Below are 17,264 nucleotides of genomic sequence, written 5' to 3'. Positions count from 1 at the left end.
TGAAACATAGACTGTGTCCCACCTGATTAGCTTGTATCTACCCAGTGCTTAGTAAAGTGCCTGGCACTTAGTAAGCACTTAACAAATACCATTTTTAAAAAATTGTCGTGAAGGCAGGAGGAAGTTTGAGGCATTAGAGAAGGGGAAAAGTCAGGGCTGGAGAGGGAAATTTGGGGCATCTGTGTAAATATAGTAGTTGAAGCCCTGGGAACGAATTTCATTCAGTTGTATTTATTGAGCGCTTACTGCGTACAGAGCACTGTACTAAGCGCTTGGGAAGTACAAGTCGGCAACATATAGAGACGGTGAGTTCTCCAAGGGAATGAGTTTAGATGAAGTATAGAAGGGGACCCAGAAATGAGTCTTGAAGGGACCAGAGGGTGGGAGACAGATGGGGAGCCTGGCAAAAGAAACTGAAAAGGAGCAGTCAGGGAGATGGGAAGAGAACCAGGAGTGGACAGTGTCAGTGAAGCCAAGGTTGGATAATGTTTCCAGGAGAAGGGTTTGGGCCACAATGTTGAAGGGAGCCGAGAAGTCAGAGAAGATTAGGGTTGTGTGAAGATCGTCGGATTTGGCGAGATCATTGATGACCGTAGAGAGGGCCATTTCCATGGAGTGATGGGGGTGGAAACCAGATTGGATGGGATTGAGGAGAGGAGTGGAGGCAACTCACTCAAGAAGCATGGAGAGGAATGGTAGGAGGGAGCCATGGGGTCAAGGGAGGGCTTTTCTGGATAGGGGGAGACAGGAGCATGTTTGAAAGCTGTGGGGGAGAAGCCATTGGGAAGTGAACAGCTGCAGATGATGGTCAGGGAGGGGGCAAGTGTTTTAATGAGATGTGAATGGATGGGATCAGAGGCACAGGTAGGGGGATAGATTTTGAGAGGAAGCAAGAGATTTCCTATCAGTAAAGTATGTGGGCAGGTCATTAGGGGCAAGAAATTAGGAAGGGGCGGGGGAGAGAGACACTGAGGGTTTAAGGGGGGAGTTAATCATCTGAAACAGCTGGTGCAGGTAATGGTTATGGGAGACAATAAGGATAAAGAAGTATTGTTGCCAGGCAGAGAAAAGGGCAGAGTTCAAGCAGGTGAGAATAATATAGAGATGGATGAGATCAGCCTGATGTCTGGATTTCTGCCAACAGCTGCACTCTGCAGCTCAAACACAGGAGCAGAAGAAAGCGTACTGTGGAGGTAATGCAGGGCCAGGGATTAGTGGTACAAGATCACCAGAGGGATAGGGGAGCAAGGGAGTTGAGTTCAGTGGAGAAGGGCGTCTGTGCATCAACAGTGTAGTTTGGGTATGGAAACTAAATGCGTTGCTGTTATTTTAGAAAATTGGGTTAAAAAAATTGGAGGTTTCTAGGGGGGACAACAGATTTGTTGGGGGTAGGTGTGTAGAAGAGAGCAGGTGAGGAGGTTGTGGTCAGAGGGATTTCAGAGTTGGATGAGTGTAGCGGTTATACATTGACTAGAGATGATATTGACTGTGTGTTCAAGTTGGTGAGTGTGTGAGGTTGGGTGGAGTAGGAGGTCTTTGGAGTTGAGGAGTGAGGAAATGGGCAGTGGAATATCGGCACAGTTCTCTGCCTTTCAAGTATCCCGTGGTGTGATGTCCACCTATGTCCCAGTTGCACTGTCATCCTGTGTCACAGAGATTGAGTGAATGTTGGTAAATCCAGAGTTAAAATAAATCCTAAGAAGCTCAGTTCTGAGAGAGCACCCAGTAAACGTGTGTGTGACTACATTTGGCATTTTGAGGAACCATTTCCTGTGTAATTGTTAAGTTCTTGTATATTCTGAATTCTTTTTTGTCTTTGAACAATTTCTTTCCCATAGGTGAGCATAGTTTTGTGTGAGATGGGGGTATTTAAAAATTATTTTGAAGTTTTAAAACAGGGGCACTTTCCTTCTGCCAGTCAGCTGTGCTATTGCTTTTTTACTGAGAAGTGTGTGTGTGAGATTTGTAGGGCTTATCTGTTATATGCCTCATTCATGCTATTGGAACCATAGCTCCAAATTGCTGCAGGTTAATTTCAGTTACATTATGTTTGGGAAAGAATGTTTGGCTTTAATGGAGGTTAACGAACTAATTCGTCATAATCTACTCAAAGATTTGGCAATGCCCAGAATCTGTAAACCATATCAACATTTTTTTTAAAAAAAGCTAAACAGCTTTTCGGTTTTCCAGCCAAATGGATTGTGTTTGCTATTCTCCCGTGCATTTCAGCCTGAAGGTCACATAGTACCCTTTCCCCTCTCTTATGCCCCTCTTCCCCCAGCAGAACATTAGGCTCACCTTCCCAACTGTGCCATCCTTGACTTGGACCCCTGTGCCTTAAGATGCAGAGTTGTGAATTAGGCTGGTGGATGGGTGAACCGCTGGAGCAAAGCAGGAAAGGCTTCCTGAAGGAGTTGGATCTTTGAACTGTGGTTTAATATAGGGGAAGCTGGTATAGTTGACTTTGACAGCAAGGTTGGGGTTTTTTTCCTGTTAGTGTTTGTTTCTTTTGAAATTTAAGTACTTGCCATGTGTCAAGCACTGTTCTAAACACTGGGGTAGCTACAGTTCAGTCACAAATCAATTTGGACATAAGATATTGTGTGAACTCAGGTTCCAAGGTGGGACAGGGAGAATTGGGTGAGAAAGACTTCAGGAAGGCAAACTTGGCTGTTCATGAGGTTGTGGTTGGAGTATAACTTCTGGAGATGAATTTTGAGTAGTTGGGTGGAGCTAGTTGAAGGAGATATTTGGAAGGCCCAAGTCAGAAGCCCATGTTTGACTCAAGGGTGATGGGGAGCCATTCGAGAAGCAGCATAGCTCGGTGGAAAGAGCCTGGGCTTGGGAATCAGAGGTCGTGGGTTCTAATCCAGGCTCCGCCACTTGTCAGCTCTGTGACTTTGGGCAAGTCACTTAACTTCTCTGTGCCTCAGTTCCCTCATCGGTAAAATGGGGATTAAAACTGTGAGCCCCACATGGGACAACCTGATCACCTTGTATTCCCCCAGTGTTTAGAACAGTGTTTTGCACATAGTAAGTGCTTAACAAATACCATTATTATTATTATTATTTGAGGGGTGGGAATAGGGATTAGGGAATAATCATTATTATTATTATATTATAATTGAGAAGCAGCGTGGCTCAGTGGAAAGAGCACAGGCTTTGTAGTCATAGGTCATGAGTTCAAATCCGGGCTCTGCCACTTGTCATCTGTGTGACTTTGAGCAAGTCACTTAACTTCTCTGTGCCTCAGTGACCTCATCTGTAAAGTGGGGATTGACTGTGAGCCCCACGTGGGACAACCTGATCTTGTAACCTCCCCAGCTCTTAGAACAGTGCTTTGCATGTAGTAAGCGCTTAACAAATGCCATTATTATTATTAAAGAGCACGGGCTTGGGAGTCAGAGGACACGGGTTCTAATCCCGGCTCTGCCACCTGTCTGATGTGTGGCCTTGGGCGAGCCACTTCACTTCTCTGGGCCTTAGTTACCTCATCTGGAAAAGTGGAGATTACAACTGTGAGCCCCATGTGGGACAACCTGATTACTTGTATCTACCCCAGTGCTTAGAACAGTGCTCAGCACATAGTAAGCGCTTAACAAATGCCACAATAATTATTTTATAATAATAATATTAAGTAATTATTATTATGGTATTTGTTAAGCACTTAGTATGTGCCAAGCACTGTTCTAAGCACTGGGGTAGATACAGGATAATCAGGTTGGACACAGTCCCTGCCCCACATGGAGCTCACAGCCTTAATCCCCATTTGACAGAACTGAGGCACAAAGAAGTGAAGTGACTTGCCCAAGGTCACACAGCAGCCAAGTGGCAGAGCTGGGATTAGAAACCTTGTCCTTCTGACTCCCAGGCCATGCTGCTTCTCTGGGGAAGTTATGCGATCAAAGCAACAGGTGTAGGTTATGGTTAGAACTGTGCAGCACAGGCCATTTTTAAGTGGGGAATGACTGAAGCCTGCAAAATTGGCAAGAAGGAGGTCATGTTGTCCAAGGCCAGTGAGAGCTGGAGCCAGAGGTCTGAAAGGGTAAGTGGGCATCACCGACAGAGGGTATCTGGGACCCTGCTCGTAGTAATAGGACACCCCCTGTCCAGGTGGCTCGATTGCCAGGATCCTGAAAATCAATCAATCAATCAATCGTATTTATTGAGCGCTTACTATGTGCAGAGCACTGTACTAAGCGCTTGGGAAGTACAAATTGGCAACACATGAAAACAACAGCTCCCTGCAGATGCTGAGGCCTGCCTAGACACATGCTCCCCTGAGATCCAGCTTGAGCTCCTGGGCTACGTTTTCAGCTCAAAAGCCACCCTGAAATCCACAGTTGTCAGGAGCTGGCACCCCACCTGGGAATGGCTATAGTAAAGGAGACCCGAAATGAACATTTGGGGGATGACGTTGCTATAACCCAGCTTGAGTTTGGTTCAGAACCATCAGCCAGAACCCCAACAGCCAGCTTTCCAAAGAGGAAAGGCCACTACAAGACCCAGGTGCTTTTAGCACCTGTGTCCGGCCGCCATCCTACGTCCGACTGCACAGCCCCACCTGGGACAGAGGAGTCAACTCCCCATGGTCAGCCTAGATGGTGCGGCAAAGGACAACTATCCTTTCTGGCCAGTGACACTATTCTCGTCATCATTCAGCACCTTGATCCATGGTACCCTGGTGGATGGGGCCACGCTGCACGTGTGCTGAAACTACTCTCCCCACCAGTGGGAGAGTACTTTAAAGGGTGGAGACTAGGGCCCAGCCTGGCGGGGGGCGGGGGTTAAGGGACATCTCAACCCTGAAATTCTCCTAGACTCCATGTGCGACAGGGACTGCGTCCAAGCCGATTAGCCTTTATCTACTCCAGAGCTTAGTACAGTGCTTGGCACAGAGTAAGCACTTAACAAATACCATATTTATTTAATACTTTAATTATTAATCAATCAATCAGTCGTATTTATTGAGCGCTTACTGTGTGCAGAGCACTGTACTAAGCGCTTGGGAAGTACAAGTTGGCAACATATAGAGACAGTCCCTACCCAACAGTGGGCTCACAATCTAGAAGGGGGAGACAGAGAACAAAACCAAACATATTAACAAAATAAAATAGAATAGATATGTACAAGGAAAATAAATAGAGTAATAAATATGTACAAACATATATACATATGTACAGGTGCTGTGGGGAAGGGAAGGAGGTAAGACGGGGGGGATGGAGAGGGGGACGAGGGGGAGAGGAAGGAGGGGGCTCAGACTGGGAAGGCCTCCTGGAGGAGGTGAGCTCTCAGTAGGGCCTTGAAGGGAGGAAGAAAGCTAGCTTGGCGGATGGGCAGAGGGAGGGCATTCCAGGCCAGGGGGAATACTACCTGCCTATTTATGTAGCTTTCCCCCAGAAAGGGGAAAAAATGAAAAGAAAAAAAGCCTCAGCAAAATAGGGGAGTATTTTGCTGTGTAAAAGCGAGAATAATAAAAAAGGATAAATGAGAGAGAAAAGAGAGCCCATCATCTCTTTATAGCTGCCCCATAGATGTGTCCTTTCTGCTGCTCCCACTCAAACTGCTTTTTTCACATGGCCTACTTGGAGCTGAAGAAAAAGCTGACTGCTGAATGTGTTCTCTGGGCTGCTTCATTCAGGACTGCTGAGAAGGTGCTTTGTATTAAACGGCAGCAGCACAGAGGCAATTTCTAGGGACAGAGTAGCTAAGATGCAAGTACGGTAGCTTAGTGACAGTCCATCCAAGCAGAGGAGCCAGATTATTCTTATTGGGGCTCAGAAGCAGGGTTGTGGCTGCCTGGGGAGAACCTATGCTCTCATCTGGCAGGACCTGCACAAAACAGGCTTAACCTGCCGTGGAGAAGATGGGCAGCCCTCTTTTTCCGTGGTGGGTGTTTCAAAGGAGACATTAGAGGTGCTAGCGGGTGCATCTGTCACCATGAGAATCACACCCTTCCACCAAGTGTCTTTTGGAACCACTATCAGACCGAGCGTTGGAGCTGAAAGTATGGAGAGGTGAGGGCTTTGGGCCCCGGTCTCTTTCCAGCTGTACCTTTGTGGTGGTGGCAGCGGCAGCTTGATCTTGGGGGCTCTTGGGCTTCCTACCCACCCCTTCTGCTATCTCGGTTCCTAGAACGTATTGTCGGTTGCTAGCGGCTAAGTATTTAAAAGTGGCAGGGGACCGACCTGCTGTTGGCTTCTGGGAGGAAGAGGCTGCTTGAATTGTCCCTTGGTTCCCTTGGGAAGTGGGGGCTAAGTACTTGGCGCTCCTCGGCTGTCCATTTGTCCAATGGTGGTGGGGCAGATGAGGGCAGGGTGTACCCGCTGGCTCTCTGGGCAGTGGGGCAACTGCAGAAGCTCTGGTGTATTGGGCCAAATGAGCTGGCAGACTTGGCGGAGGGGCAGCTCTAGCCACAAAAGTGACTGTTCTTGCCCTTCTCCAGACTGGGTGATCCCTTAGCTGGACAGACCCTGCCATGTCTGAGCTCCGTAAGTCAATACCTGACAGGCGGCAACCTTAGAACTGGGAAAGAGAGGAAGAAGCAAGCAAACATACAAAAGGCTGAGAGAGTTTGCCATTAGGCTGTTGTGTGTATCTCAAAGGGAAATGTTGAATTCATAATTCTGAACCTGGCATTTTTGTAAGAGAAAAAAAGAGTGTTCAATGCTTTTGCCTACAGCATGAATATATAGAACTTATTTGAGATTTTTTTTTTCTTTGCAGATATTTTATAAAATGTCTAATGGTTATGAAGAACACATGGCTGAAGATTGCAGGGATGATATTGGTAGAACGAATTTAATTGTGAACTACCTTCCTCAGAACATGACGCAGGATGAGTTACGAAGTCTATTTAGCAGTATTGGTGAAGTTGAATCTGCAAAGCTTATTCGTGATAAAGTAGCAGGTAAACCTTAGGTTTTTTTTTTTTGTTTTTGCCAAAGTTATTTGTTTATGATAGTCCCACATGGAATAATTTTAAATGCATTCTTCGTACGTATACGCTTCTCCATATGCTCATCTCTCAGTCTGAAACCTTTCTTGGGTTTTCTTCAGAAGCTCTGGCTTATTCGCAGCTAACTTATGAGATCCGTGAGCTCATCCATGTTAACACTCAGGGCCCCGGATTCCTCGTCTGTAAAACGGGGCTAAGGGAGTACAGCCTGTCTCACAGTGTTGCTGTGAGGCGTACGGATGAACCAAGCTGGTCTTTGCCAATTGCAAGTGTGGCGTGGCGACACAAATACTGGTATCGCTATAATGATTTTTTATCATTGTGGTCCAGAAGAGGCCTGAATTTCCCTCCTTTAAAGCGTTATTTGACCGTAAGACATTCTAGATCTGGGAGGATTCAGCCAAAAAAAACATTCTAGCCCAAGTTTTAAAGGTGCAGGAGCTTTGTACTCCCAAATACCGATAATAGTTCTTTTGCCCCTCTCTCTCTCTGTCTCTCTCTCTCTCTCTCTGTGTCTCTCTCTCTCTCTCGAAGAGAAGAAATAATCATTCCATTTGTTGTTCTTTTCGAAGAACCAGAAATCGATCGATGTTTTCTGAGCTCTTGACTGTCAGCCAGCGGTGAAGGCCGACTAGCCCATACCTGTCCCCTTTCCTGGGGAATCGAGTATGGATTGGTATTGATGGACTCAAAAGGTTGTGTATCCAGCCTCTCTAGTTTTTTCTCTTGTCCCTCTCTCCTCCTCCTCCTCTTCCTCCTGTTTCCTTCCCATCCCAAGAACATCATATTACTGTCTATTTCCAGAAGCTCCCTCCAATTCTCAAATTCCTTCTTGCCCCTAAACAACCAGCTTCTCCATGACTCCAGATTCCTGATGAAGGCACTCCTTCAGTTTTAATATGTCCAAGGATTTAGTTATGTGATGCATATTTTTCCCATGTTCCCGTCCACACTGTTCCCATCAGATTTCTGTTCTTTCAGAATTTGCTTATGCTTCTTTACCCAGGTGCTGACCTTTGATTTGTGACGGTCATGTTCCCTTTGTCATTGAATTATCTTGGCTTCGGGAGACCACAGCTAGTCTTCAAGTTTTCACTGGCACAACCAATCAGTGATCTATTTTGAGCACCTATTCGGGGCAGAGCACATTGCTTAGTGCTTAGAAGCCTACAACAGATGCTGGTCCCTGCTCTCAAGGAGCTTCCAATCTACTGGGGGGGGGGAAATTCCTTCAGATTCCACTGCCTTGGCAGGGCACTTGCCAGGTGGCCCCCAGGTGGGTTTTTTATGCCCTTTCTTGAGCAGGCCAAGTCAATAGGCAGTTGGACCCCAATGGGATACCAAGCTCAAGGCTCAAGTCCCAGGATGCAGAGCTGCAATGTTGGCCAACCAGGTAGATGGACAGCATGGCTTTTCATTCCGACATGATGCAGACTGATGGCCCCTCACGTCACGTGTCAGATGATCCTTGGTCTAATTACAAAGGTTTCAGAACTGAGGATGCAGGCTACAAATAAGGAACGGGTGCCATGGGACCTTTCTGCTATTCTGAATCAGGGACTCTTCAAGACTCCTCAGGCCTAAAAATTTCCAGAGTTTATGAAGAAGCTAAGGGACTAATAAGGGTGAGATTATTGGCTAGGGTGAATGCTCGTTAAGGCGCCAGCCATGCATCCATTTGTAGTTCTTTCTGCTAGGAAATCCTTTCCTTGTAGTTTAAAGTGTTAACTTGTATTCCACACTGGAGGTACTACCCTGGGGTTTTTTGTGCTTCTTCATTTGGGTAGAATTCTACTGAGAAGTAATGAACTGGAATGGAGAATCTGGGGTCGTCAAGTTTGGGAGTGTGGCTAATACTAAAGAAAACTCTTGCTGCTCTTGAAAAATGAATAAATGGGCTTGAAATGAAGTTGTCTATTTTTTCCTTTGACAGATCTTGATGATGGAAAGCAGTGCGATGCGTTGCAGTGCACTGATGCCAAAAACCATCTCAAGCGCCTGAAACGAGCCAGTGTTCCCAAAGCATAATCCCAGGGTTCCTCTGTCGACTGAGTTTGTCTCCCCTTGACCTTCAGGCACTGGGGCATGGAGCGAGAGGGCACTTGAGACTAAAATGGCCAAAGGATTCTGGCAAATGTTGTCATATACAGAAAGGGGTCATTGGAGGAAAGCCAATTGGAAATAATTAAACTAAGTCCTCTCGAGACATTAAAATTCATCAAGCTAAATCCGTTCCCGTATCTAAGTGGAAAACTCTGGGACTAGCTCTAATGTCAAAGATAGATGGGGAGGCAATTTAGTAAACAAATATTCAGATGGCTGCCTGATAAAAGCTTTGCTTATTACTATTTAACTTTTCCCCCAACTTGTACTCTTCATATGGGATGCAGGTACGCAGCTTCTCTGTGGAAGGAAATGGAGTCTCCCTTTTGGTTTGGGAATTTGTTTCCAGTTTCCTGTCACGGTATCTGTAGCAGCAGACGTGGACGGTGACATTGCCCTGCCTTGTCCTTTTTTTCTTTCAAGGGTGTAAGGTGCATTACTGTTAGCATTCCCCCATGGGATGGGGAGCTGAAGCAAATTTAGGAATGCCAGAATTAAATGAAGATGGGATTTTAAGGTTCAGTTTTCATGATCCCAAAACAAGATAAGAAAAGATTTTTTAAAAAGTGAGCAAAATGGAGAAGTAGGAGTGTTCTTGACTGTTGCGGTGAACAAGCAGGGGGTGGGGAAAGGGGTGTACCTAGTTGTTACAGCTCCCTTTTGTCATTCTCATAACAGTGGCCTACAAAGCTAACTTGTCTTTGTCAGTTCCCTGTGTGCGAAGTATCCTGGGGTGGGCCCACGTGTGTGGTGGTTCACAAGTACCGGGGCGTACGTTGTGCTGGTGTCATAGCCTCAGTACTTGCTTTGGGGGGGGATCCAAGTCCCTCTCTCTTCCTCCCCAACCAGCCTTTCTATAGCACAAAGCAACTTGAGGCCCATATCTGGACCTCTATAGGGCTCTAGTGTGATATTTCCAATTTCACAGTTTAGTCAGCATTTTCCAACTCCCTGGGAATTAATTTTGTATGTATGACAGGGACCAGGCTTTTCATTTTATCCAGAATAGCGATATTTCTTTATGTAATAAAAATGTAAGTGATAACTAACTTGGCACAACTATCAGTTGTAAGCATCCGTTAGATTATAAGCTTCTCAAGGGCAGGGACCAGGTCTTCCCCTTCTATTGAATATTGCCACCTGCCTAATACATGGCTCGCCACACAGTGAATGCTCTCTGCAACAGTGGTGGTGATGATGGTAAAGAGGTAACAGTTTTTCTCCTTAAGATTTTCACTAATCTCAATGGATATTTTAGGGTATGGCCCCTCCATATCTCTCAGAGGTAGGGTTGGTACAGGCCCCGTCGCACTGAAGACTCAACTTCGGGTCTGAGAGAGACACTGAGACTCAGAGCTTATGGCTCTATGACAGATCCATCCACTGTTCCGTGTGGCTGGAGCTCTCTTTCTTTTCTTCTGACTTCTCTACTACAGAGCTCTCACGTCCTGGTCCCACTCACGGCGGGAGAGCCGACCCTTCATCGCCAGGCATTTTATGGGTCTTGGAACATTAAGTTGTCTGATGCTCCAAGGTGAAAAGAGCGGGTGTGCTGCTATACAGCCCAGGTGCGCACAAACAAGTAGCTTTGAGCAGATCGTCAGCCTCAAGTGTCTGTCCCGTGCCACGAAGCGCAGAGCAAGGGACCAGGAAGAGATTTGGGAACCCAGCTCTGCAACAGGGCTCTCTTCATCTAGTTAGCCCTGTTGGCACTTAACTTGGGAATCCTCTTTGTGGACTTCTCATTGAGGGAGATTCTGTTTTTACTAGGTTTTTCGAAAGGATCTTGCAGTATGTTTCCTTGTCCTTTCAGTTTAGTGTGGTGACTGACTGAAGGGAATCGTCCTCTGGAGAGAGTGTTAGGCCAGTAGGTTTCCAAATCCTCTTCCTCCCCCAGGCTCACCTTCAGAATTTCTTTTTTGGACTTGGGCACCAGCAGTTCTGGAGAGACTTTCAGATCTTGTCCCCACAGACTTGGGGCAGCTGCTTTGGGGGGAATTGCCCTGTCTTAGCAGTCAGTTTATAAAAAAACAAAACCAACCCATGTTCTTTTCTTGAAGCTTGTCTGCAGAAAGCTTTTAATAGTCAATCAGTGGTATTGAGCGCTTACTGTGAGCAGGGCACTCTGCTGGGTATAGTGTATAATCCACAAAAGCTTTTCCTCTCTAAAAAGGCACAGAAAGGAGATTTGGAGCTAGATTTTGAGGTTACCTCTCTGGTATTGTCTGCACCAGCCCTGCTGTTGGTCCAGTGGAGAAAACCCAGCTCTGGGAAACTGGAGACTTGGGTTTAAGTTCCGGTTCTGTCCGCTGGAGCTATGCCAGCACTGGTGAAGGATTCTGATTGAAGAACCAGCCAGGGCATTCCACCAGGTGGATGGGCCCAGCGAGAATCTGAGAAAACAGCTGCCCGACCTTGGCGGTGAAGACAACAGCAGCTAGAGGAAACGCTCTGTCTGAGCATGGTGTTGTGACACGGCATTAGCCTGGCTGCTGTCACTTTGGCCAGCAGTGGATTCTGCACTGTTGCATGCATTTAGCAGAGTGCCACATCCCTGTCCACCTCCTCGTTCATTGTGCTTTGGGCCCCGGTGGGAACACGATGGAGGGAGATGGATGAGGGTGAGAATGGCACTGGGCGGATCACTACCACTGTGATCAATTCCTTCGTGCATTCTCAGGCCTGAAACGTCAGGGCTGAGGCTCATCCGTCATCCTCAACGAGAGACTCCATCGTCTCTGGGCAGTGTGTATACGGTCTGTGTATATGTGTATGAATACACATATAGATGGAGAGATGTGTGTGCGTGTGTGTGTATATACACACACACACACACACACACACACACATAGATGGAGATATATCTGTGTGTGTTTGTCTACACACACTCGTGACCCATATACATAGATATATATGTATATCTCTATCTCTCGCTCGCTCTCTATTTATACACACACACACACACGACCATATATTTTTCTTTTCCCAAAATTACCTAACCCATTCATCCACCCAGAGGACAATATAACTTGAGTTTGGTTTTTTTCCAGATTCTCCTAACAGTTTCTCATTTGTACCACTTGAGGGAAATAGTCAGGTTGATGGACCCAAAGCACCTTTTTGGGTTGATAAGATTTCTTGTTTCCTTCAACAAAAGAAAGTATTTTGGGAACCTGTAGGGAGTGCCCTCTAACGCTGTGGGCCTCCTTACCGGGCTTCTTCCAGAATAGCTTTTCTAATCTGTCTACTTTAAAGGCTCTAGATGAAATTTACATGAAAAGAGCCAACTCTCCTTTTAGCTATTTTCAAGGCCTCACATCAATCAGTCGATCATATCTATTGAGCATATACTATGTGCAAAGCACTGTACTAAGCGCTCAGGAGAGTATGGTACAACAGAATTAGCAGACATGTTCCCTGCCCATGAAGAGCACATGCCACAAGCATTTCTCCCTTTCTCCAAAAAGAGATGTTGTGCAATCTTAATCTGTGGAAACACTAGTTATTCCAGTGACAGGGTTGTGTTGGCTCAGAAATTTCCAAGTGGGGAGAAGACTGAAAGCAAAATCTTCTCTCAACTTTTGTTAGGTGTCATTGAGTTTTCCTGTGTTTTGCCATCTACCAAACAGGGGAGTTGGTTTCAAGTCTGGTCTGGAGATTTGATTTGCTTTTGAACTTGCTTTCCTAGTGTAACCAAATGTAGCTTTCTGTCTGAGTAGCTATTTTTTATTATGACTTGGTAGTTGCTCCCAGATAGATCCAGTCCTGAGATGGAATCACAAAGGCTTTGTAAGATACCCTGGGAGAATCACTTTTAATGTATGCAAACCTAAAACCTTCTTTAGTTGGGCTTCTCAGAATTTATACATTAGATTGTAAGCACTTCAAGGACAGGGATTGTGTCTTTTGACTTCTGCTGTTTGTTCCCCAATGCTTAGCACAGCGCCCTGCTACAGGCATTCAATAAATGCTGTTGACAGTGATGGTGACACCTGGTTATTTAACCTCAAAAAGAGAATTTTTCATGTGAGTGAATAGTGCCTTTGTTTCTCCTGATGAACTTGCAGTAGAAGGAATTTAGTTGAGACTGAGGTTTTGAGACATGTTATTGCAAGAGACCGTGAAGTTTTCAGGAGAGCTTAGAAAATGAACTCCTTCCTGGAGGCTGAGGGATAGATTTAATGATGTCTTAAGAGTTCTGGGGTTGTGTGTGTTTGGCAAGGGTAACTAGCACTTTGGAACCCTTTCGGCAAGCCAGAGAAGATTAGGAGCAAAAGTACAATTGCAGATGATCAGTTAGAGTGCGAATATAAGGCTGAGTTGGATGGATGTGCCAGGGAGTGTCACTCAGAGCAGAAAAATTTTTCAGTTTCCCTATTGGTGTTCTGTTTGTCCACGAAACAGAAGATCTTCAGCAAAGAAGGGTAATTAGCCACTGAGATCCCCCGGAGGTTCCTCACCCATTCAGTGATCAACAGTCAGAAGGCCATTTCCAAAAGAATCAGCAGTGATTTTTTTGTTCCTGATCCCCAGGAGATTGTCAAGGCGACGTGCACTCTTTGACCCATGTCATGGTCTGGAGCCGACCTGGAAAGGATCCAAAATGCAATTTGTCAACAAATGTTTCTGGATTTCAACTTCCTTGTTGCTCCCCAACAGTGACCTTCCTAGCCTGGTACACGTCTTTGAAAATATTTCTTTATGTATGTGTATGTGATTTTTGGTTTTTTGTTTTGTTTTGGGGTTTTTTTTTTCGTTTTGGTTTTGGGTTTTTTTGCTTTTTCTTTTTTTTCTTTTTTTCTTTTTTTTTTTTTTTTGGTTTTCTTTTCTTTTTTCTTTTTTTTTTAAACCAGAGGATGCTCACTGTTTTAAAGAAACTCATCCAAACAAAAAATGAGAATCAACTCAAACTGAAATATTCCAGCCTTCGCTGTATCTGTTAATTTTGGGGGGAGGGCTGGGGGTGAGGGGAGAATGGGCAGGCGGGAAAGAAAATCTCCCCATTTTCTCAGTTGGGGTAATTTCTTTGATTGCACCAATATTGTTCTCATTTGATACCGGCACAAATTTGACCCCAATAAAGCCTTTCCAGATTGGTCGGTGCCATTTTGTTCTAAGGGGGAAAAGGGTCAGGTAAGTAAAAATATCTGGCTCCTGGGGGTGAACTTGTAATTAATATCATACTGACTCTTGCAGGATCTCATGACATCTGTGCTTTCACAGCTGCACAAATTTTACCCAGAGGGAGATTTCTTGGGAACGTCCCATGTTTGAGCTTGTTTGGGGGTTTTTAAAGAAAGTTGCGTTAAGGGGGCAGGGGGTGTAGTGAAGGGTGAATTTTTTTTTTTTTTTTGATATGCAGATTGGGTCACCAAACTATCCAAGCCAGATTTGAATGACTGGCCAAAAAACAATTGGAAATGCCCAAGCTAGTGAAAAACGAGTTCCAACTAAGCTTGCTAGTAAGTTTCCTCTCCTGTTGATCAGGGAAGCTTGCTGTTCTGGAATTTGAGCCATGTCTTTGTAGAGACCTTTAGTGTAGTCTGGAGTCAGCAGCTTACATGACAGTCTACTCATCTTCCGAGAGATATTCCGATTTGGGGAAGTATAGTTTTCTAGTTCTATTGCTGTACAGGTCACCTGATTTTTTTCTCAATTTGAAATCTTGCCTGTTGAATGAGAAGACTTGTTGCTCTCCTGAGTGAATTATTTTGCCCCTGTTGCATGGTGTATGGAGGCATGCTGCATGAGGAAATTGTCAGAGCCATCCCTACCTCTTAGGGGCTTGTGAAGTTGCAAGCTGAACAGCACTTTGTATCTTGGATGACAGGGGTAGAACAAAATGGTGGCATTTCACAACTCAAAATCTCTCCATTTTTCACAGTTCCCAGGTATTATTTTCTCTCATCCATTTGTTCCAAATAATGTAGCTCAAAGGATCCTACTTGTTATTAGTTCTCACTTCATTTTTTGGCTCTCAAGCCTTCTTGTATATCTTCTCCCCGCCTCCCCCAATCTCCTCCCTATCTTACCCTGTCTAGCCTGGTTCTCAGACTTTCTCCTTTTGGATTTGTGCTGTTTGTCCTATCACTGTACATTGTGTTGCCTCTCTCATCCCTTCCCTCCTCCCACTCCCACTTCTGTGCCATCTTCGCATCACTCCCTGTGGCTGGAACAAAATGCCACTGTTGATCTGAGAGATGGTGTCCATCCTCCAGCTTGATCTTGGGTGGGAAGGCGCTTCCTGAGCCAACTCAGTTCCTCCAAAGGTCTCTGGACTTGATTTGGTCGTATTGAATGTTCTCACCAGACTGTAAGCTCATTGTGGGCAGGGAATGTGTCTGTTCTATTGTTACGTTGTATTCTCCCAAGCGCTTAGTACAGTGCTGTGCACACAGTAAGCGCTCAATGAATACGATTGACTGACTGGCTTGACTCTTTAGGAGGCCTGTGGGTCACGTTGACCCTCGTGTTTTCTGCAGACTGGCTACCACCCTTTCCCAAAGGTGGTCTCTCTGGTCTATTCTGGTACAAGCCTAGTAATGAAGAGCAAAGCACTCTCTCAGTTTCTCCCTGGGGTTGCCAGAAGCCATCTCACACGGTGAGAATTGCCTGATAGAAGGGAGGAGAAGGGACTCACTGTGGGCAGGGAATATGTCTATTGTATTATACTCTCCCAGGCACTTAGTACAGTGCTCTTCACACAGTAAACGCTCAATAAACTTGAATGAATGAATGACTTTGAGGAGCAGCACCTCCAACACGGTGGGACCGGGGGTCGGGGGGCAGCGGTCTTGCAACCTTTCCGCAGCGTTCAACAGCAGTGTTCAGTGCCACACTTCTGAGCACACTTCAGTCAATCCACATTTATTGAGCGCTTACTGTAAGCTTGTAATTTATGTACATATCTGTAATTTACTAATGTCTCTCTTTCTCTAGACTGTAAGCTCGTTGTGGGCAGGGAATGTGCCTGTTGTTACATTGTACTCTCCCAAGCACTTAATACAGTAAGCATGCTATAAGCACTCAATAAATGCTATTGACTGACTGGGAGAGTCCACTAGCTAGACCTGATCACGGCCCTCAAGGAGCTCACAGTCCAGTAGGGGAGATGGACACTGAAATAAATTACAGGGGGAAGCAACAGGGTTAAAGAGATGTACATTAGTTACATTACTGCTGTTGGGAGTCTGGAGGCAGGTTAGTACCTAAGTGCTTAGTGTAGGTATGGACTCAAGTGCGTAGATGATATAGAAGGGAGGGAAAATAGAATGGTGTAAATGTGAGATTAGGAACTAGTGGGCAGGGTTTGTGTCTGCTAACTCTATTGGATTGTACTCTCCCAAGCTCTTACTACAGTGCTCTGAACATAGTAGGCACTCAGTAAATACCAGTGATTGAGAGATTAGGAGATGTGATTTTTTGATTATTTTTTTTAGTAGGGCCTTGACAGTGGAGAGAGTAGTGGTCTGCCAGATGTGAAGGGCAAGAGTGTTTCAGTAGGAGAGGATATGAGCAAGAAGTTGCCAGTGAAAGAGAAGAACGAGGCAAAGTGAGCAAGCTCATGTCACAAAGGCTAACGTGAGTTGTGATTCCTTAACTTTGGTGTTGACCCAGATTACCAGGGTATTTAAGGGAGCCAAATTGTTGGATAAGTTCTTTGGTTAGGTTAAGTACTACTATGAGAGGATCTAAATGACCATATAAAAAAGCCAGCATTTTGTGTTTAATGCAGCGAGGTCTGGTGGAAAGAGAACCGGTCTGGGAGTTGGGAGACCTGGATTCTAACCCAGCTCTGCCATGTGTTTGCTGGGTGACCTTGGGCAAGTCACTTAACTTCTCTGTGCCTTGGTCACCTGGTCTGTTAAAATGGGGGTTAAGAGTGTGAGCCCCAGGAGAGACATGGAGTGTCCAACCTGATTAGCTTGCATCTACCCCAATTATTAGTACTGTGCCTGGCACATAGAAAGTGCTTAACAGTGCCATTAAAAAAAATTTCTAGACGTGTCTATGCCTCAAATCTCATCTATACAGTGGGCCTCTCCTTATCTCACAGGGATGTCAGAAGGACAGAATGAGATCATTGATAGGAATGTGCTCTGGAAAATGAAAGTGCTGAAGACATTTCAGGTATTAAATGTCAGCAAGTAAAGGCTGATGAAGAAGCTCAATGGTTCTCAGAGTGCAAAACCTTCCACATGTT

At 45.4% G+C, this 17,264-nt stretch overlaps 1 protein-coding gene across 2 annotated transcripts in view; it reads left to right on the top strand.

Annotated features, from left to right (window-relative positions):
• The window catches only part of ELAVL1 (ELAV like RNA binding protein 1), a 53,426-nt gene that overhangs the window by 12,436 nt on the left and 23,726 nt on the right, over nucleotides 1–17,264 (top strand). For both annotated transcript variants that reach the window (XM_038740677.1, XM_038740678.1), the window contains exon 2: nucleotides 6,727–6,910. In XM_038740677.1, coding sequence (XP_038596605.1) covers nucleotides 6,739–6,910 — 172 coding nt within the window. In that variant the 5' untranslated portion in view covers nucleotides 6,727–6,738. The remainder of the gene's footprint in view (nucleotides 1–6,726; nucleotides 6,911–17,264) is intronic.

The sequence above is a fragment of the Tachyglossus aculeatus genome, chromosome X1 (genome assembly GCF_015852505.1).
Source record: "Tachyglossus aculeatus isolate mTacAcu1 chromosome X1, mTacAcu1.pri, whole genome shotgun sequence".
Taxonomy (NCBI): Eukaryota; Metazoa; Chordata; class Mammalia; order Monotremata; family Tachyglossidae; genus Tachyglossus; species Tachyglossus aculeatus.
The sequence above is the reverse complement of the archived record's forward strand: the minus strand, read 5'-3'. Positions and strand labels throughout refer to the sequence as shown.